General features: G+C 33.4%; 1 protein-coding gene and 1 pseudogene across 2 annotated transcripts in view; both read right to left on the minus strand.

Annotated features, from left to right (window-relative positions):
- Positions 1-2,550: 2,550 nt before the first annotated feature.
- Positions 2,551-3,908, minus strand: LOC105958197 (uncharacterized). The gene is made up of 3 exons (XM_088823554.1): positions 3,370-3,908; positions 2,960-3,269; positions 2,551-2,884 (listed from the first exon to the last, which is right to left on the minus strand). Exons 1-3 carry the CDS (start codon positions 3,856-3,858, stop codon positions 2,655-2,657), a joined length of 1,029 nt encoding a protein of 342 aa, XP_088679680.1. The 5' UTR covers positions 3,859-3,908; the 3' UTR covers positions 2,551-2,654.
- A 358-nt stretch (positions 3,909-4,266) lies between these two features.
- Positions 4,267-5,307, minus strand: part of LOC148768146 (serine/threonine-protein phosphatase 7 long form homolog) — a 1,687-nt pseudogene continuing 646 nt past the window's right edge. Inside the window, exons 2-4 of the transcript XR_016033382.1 lie at positions 5,183-5,307; positions 4,993-5,097; positions 4,267-4,383 (exon numbers count right to left, since the gene is read on the minus strand). The exon at positions 5,183-5,307 is cut by the window's right edge and continues 84 nt beyond it. The product of XR_016033382.1 is annotated as a serine/threonine-protein phosphatase 7 long form homolog (transcript). The remainder of the gene's footprint in view (positions 4,384-4,992; positions 5,098-5,182) is intronic.

Here is a 5,307-nt window from a genome sequence, read left to right on the forward strand (position 1 = left end):
AAAAACAAGCATATATATATATATAAAATTAAGAATTTTGGAATAATTTAGATTATATAAAATATTAAAGGAATGATAAATATATTAAAGTTGCAAATAGGTATTAGAAATGAAATAAATAAAAAAAAAAAAAAAAAAAAAAAAAAAAAAAAAAAAAAAAAACTTTGAAATATTGAAAGGAAAGAGGGGCTCATCAAAGTCTCGAACTCTGCACCTCTTTGAATATGTAGGGAGACCTTTACCAGTTAAGCTACAACATCTCTGCAGAAAAAAATACATTTACAGTTATATAATAGATAAATATATAGGGAATATTTTTTTTTCAAAATCAAGGGTGTGCAGTTGCACACCCTAGGACCACATTGGATACGCCACTGTATACATCTCTTCTTGAAGATGAAGGCGACAACGAAATCTTCCCATCTTCTACCTTCTTGTCTTAAACCTCTCTGTGGTGAGTGGTTTCGTGACTTCTGTGAGTGAGGGTAACAGATCTGGGGAAACACTGTGTGTGATTTCGATTCGTTGGGGTTTTGGGTTGGGTTGAGACTACAGTCGGAGTGAGGCTGAGATCTGAGCACTCGGATGAAGTTCTGACTGCTGGGCGTGCATCTGTGAGCTTGACACCGGGAGTGTGCTGGCTGCCGCCGACTGGACTCCGGACGTGGACACGGGAACGAGGACTGAGCCGTTGCTGTGTCATCTTCTCCTCCGGAGCTGAAAACGGGCAGATTTTCGATCTGCCCCAAATTCGTTCTTATTATTATTTATTTATGTAATTTATTTGTTAAGTCTTAATCCCCTTCCCCTTAGGCTTATTAATTTGTGTAATTCATTTGATTAAAGATCTGTAATATTAATGCTATTTGAACGGCCACTCAACAATAAATTAAAATTATAGTTCGCTCTCAAAAATTCCATATAAAAATTAAATAGTAATAAAAAATCTTACACTTCTTTTGAATTAATAAATTTCTTTCTATCAGCAAAAGCTCACCAGGAGGCTTTATTATATTCCATTAGATAGCACCTCACTTTGAGTAATTTCTAATCTTTGGACAATTAGTTGTAACATCAATTGAACTCCCATAATTAATTAGTAATGCAAAATGAAATTGAATAGCTTGTCCTGATTTACCTCACTAACATCGGCATCGGAAACCTTGAGGTCCTCATTGGAGGCACGACGGAGATGAGGTTCTTGTCCGCACATGTGGTAGAAGTAGCGCCGTCGATGCCGGCTAGCGCCTGAAGCGGCAGGACTTCCGTGATCTCCACTACATGTCGGCAGCCGGTGGGTCAGTGGTGTAGGGGTTTTAAGAGAGAGACGGCAACAAAAAAATGAAAAAAACAACAAAGGAATATATATATATATATATATATATATATATATATATATATATATATGTATATATATATATATATATATGTATATATATATATATGTATATATATATATATATATATATATATATATATATATATATATATATATATATATATATATATATGGGCCATTTTTTTTTTTACAATATTTCGGTTTATTTTTTTTGAGAATTGGGGTGATTTTGTAATTATTTACAAAAATACAATAAAGCGTCGTTTAAAACGACGCGCTTTGCGGGCCGTTGGATTGAGCTGAGATTGACGGCCAGATCTCCTATCTTGTCCTCCTAATCTAACGGCCAGAGATTAATCTGGGCAATCGGACGGCCGTTAAAAGGCGTCATTCAAAACGACGCCCTTTGACCCGCCACACTGGATTACTGGCTCGATTTGAGCTAAGGTTTTTTAAATTTACTTAATTCTTTTTATTGTTAAATTGGAATACTTAATTGAATTTTAATTTTAAATTAATTATATATTGTATTTTAAAAATTTTCCTTCATTTATTTATGCAATTTATTTTATAATACGAATTTGGAACATTTTTTTTCATTCCAATTTTCGATATACCGATTTCCGATTTTTCCGATTATTTTTGGAACGGAATTGGAATTACATATAAAATTATTGGAAATTCCGATTTCCGATCCGATTGTATTTCTGAAATAATCACGTTTGAATTATGTTGGAAATATATATATATGTTTGAAATAATCATGTTGGAAATATATATATATATATTGTATTTTTGAATTATTTTTCTATTGATGTTTTGCAAGAATTATAGTTGCTTTGATAAATCAATTATGTTGTTTTTACACGTGTTTAAATTTTATTTGATTGAACTTTGCTTTGGATTCTTGCCTTTTGCCGGAAAATTATGAAAATATTAAAAAACAATACTAAAAATTACCATTATTTCCGATTTTGGAACAAAACATTAAGAATTAATGCAATTTCCGAAAATTCCGAAATTCCGTCGATTCCGAGGTATTCCGAAATTGGAATGGATTTTGAAATTCCGATTTTTTTGGAACGGAAATTGGAACCTATTTTTAACTTCCGAAAAAATTGGAAAATTTCCAAAAAAGGCATTTCCGATCCATTCCGTCCGATTTCCATATTTTATTAAATAAAAATAAAATGCCTAATTATTGGGAAATATTTTTTGTCTCTAAATCCTTTAGTTTATTTAATTTGTTTTTTATTGAATAACTAAAATACTAAAAAGTTTTAATAAATAACCAACATAAACTACAATAATAATATCACCAATGACGGTGACCTCCGGTGCCACATCTCGGGGGCCTTCTAGTCCTGTGCCCTCTACCAACTTGTTCATCCTCATCACTCGAAGAATTTGCGGATTGAGAATAAGGAATATATGTGATCTGATGATCTACCGGTCGCGAAGACGAAAACTGATGCGTAGACCCCAAATGCACTGGGTCTTCCGAATTCATATTCGGATTAAAGTAGGGGTATGGGGTGTACGGATCTGCATCAACGAGAGTATAATTATACTCACATTTATAGATAGTATTAAAAATAAAATCAAAGGTACTAAACATACCAGATGGATGCCCGTGTGATCTAGGATCTGTATAATTATCGAATGCCGGATAATATGCACGAGAAGAAGTTCCTGCCTCGCCAGCGTACATCTGAGTCTGTGACTGAGGCATTTGAGACAGTGGTATCTGAGTCTGAGTCTGAGGGTGAGTCTGAGTATAAGGCATCTCAGATTGAGGCCTATCTGAAGGTCCGTGTCGAGACTCTAAGACATTAAGACATGTTCTGAGAGTCGGTAAATACGAACGATAGCCATCCCGGGGCATGTCTCCGCCATCAACAGAAACAATCAACGATCGAAGATGCTGAATCTGAAATAAGTAATAAGAAATATTTTATTTTTAGAAGACATACATTAATAAAAATTATATAATACACAAAATTTTATAATAAATAAATTTGAATACGTACCACTGTATCCATTGAAATCTGACCTCCAACCTGAAATCCTGTACGATCAGATGGGGTAATCGGTGATATGAAACGACGTGTGTGCAGTTCATACCACTCAAAATAACCATCTTCTGTAGTCTGACTGTCACTGGCATATGGATAATCAATAATATAATTGAGCCTATTATTCCAAGCGGTAACATGCGAAACATGTGTAAGACTCCAGTCTCGGTTGGTAGCACATGTACGGTTAGCATTGAAGTGCATCCGGAAATCCGTCTCAGTATTTTCAGGAGGTTCAGGTATGGGTTGTACCATCCCGAACTGACGTACTACTCTGTCTGGTCGATGCATCTCCACAATTGCGTAGCATATCAGGGGGACTCTCGATACCCATATACCTGAACATATGATATCCGAATCACCACCTACAGCCTGATACTCCGGATCATCCATATCATATGGCATCCATATAAACTGATCTGGGAGCATCTGATCCAACATCATCCTAAAAATACGAAGAACATGTGCACCAGTCTCAATGAAGCTGACATGGTTGGTCCATCTGTGATATATTATTATATATTAAACTAAAGATAATAATAAAGATAAGGTTTAAAATCATATTGTTGTTGAGAATTTGAACTGCCGGAAGACATTTAAGAAAAAAAAAGAAATTCAAAATGACAAAAATAAAAGGTTTTATTTAAAAAAATTTAGAAAAAAATCTAAGTAATTAAATGTTTTGAAGAAAAAAAAAATATCAAATTTTTTCAAGTAAAATTGACTGAAAATGTTAGAAAAATATAGTGGAAGTTGGCTCAAACAACCCATTATATTTATAGACACAAAAAATTAATACACAAATCACCGTAACAATAATGCAAAAATAATTTAACATAAATCTCAAAACCATTACCGTGCACCGTAAGGTGGTACGGGAAACTCATATCCTGCATACTCAAGTGTTGTGTCCCATTTTGCCAGAGTAGGTATGGGTAGGGCTGTGCGTTGGTTGGTTTGGTTAAAAACCTACCATAAAACCAACCCAACCCATCCAACCAACTTTGGTAAATATTGGAAACCGTTATCGACCCAATTTACATGGGTTGGGTGATGGTTGAAAACCAATTTAATGGGTTGGTTGGTGGTTTGGTTGATGGGTCATCCATATAAATATTTTTTAATTTTTTTAAAATATTTTATTACTTGTTACAACGCTAAATCTTTTATAAATTAAATGGGACTAGTTCAATAATATTTAAATAAAAAATTCAAAACATTACGGGCATATATATTGCAATTAAAAATAAATAGTTCAACAAATAACAATCGTCCAAATATTTAGACTACATGTCTTAAAATTAAAATAGTTCAAATTAGATACTTAGGTTGCTTTTAGGATTTTGGTCAATATTAAACAATTTAATAAATGTGATATAAAATAGAAATTTGAAATTAAAAATATTAAATATTTTAATTAAAATTAATAAATAATAAACTAATGAATAAAGTTGGTTGGCCGATATTAACCGACTAACCAACTTTTTAGCATATTAGAAACCATTATCGACCCAACTATACATGGGTTGGTTGACATTATCGACCCAACTTAAATGGGTCGGTTGATGGTTGATTAACCATCACAAATTGTGGATCGAAAATGGGTTGGTTGGTGGTTAAAACCGATCCGTGCACAGCCCTAGGTATGGGCCTTGATGGAGGAATCCGCATCCATGCCCATATCTGTTAAATAATACAAGAATATAATTTAACATAATATAAACTGCAAATTAAATGTACTAAATTATATAAGTAATTCATATGTTACCTGTAATAATTGAACAGGACCACTGATTTCTTTTGCAGATATCTTCGATGCTTTGCACAACTCGTGGTAGAGGACTGCTAGAGTACAACTACCCCAACTATATGTACTGACAGCATCAAGATCCT

Source organism: Erythranthe guttata, chromosome 9, assembly GCF_056151865.1.
Source record: "Erythranthe guttata isolate IM_541 chromosome 9, IM_541, whole genome shotgun sequence".
Taxonomy (NCBI): Eukaryota; Viridiplantae; Streptophyta; class Magnoliopsida; order Lamiales; family Phrymaceae; genus Erythranthe; species Erythranthe guttata.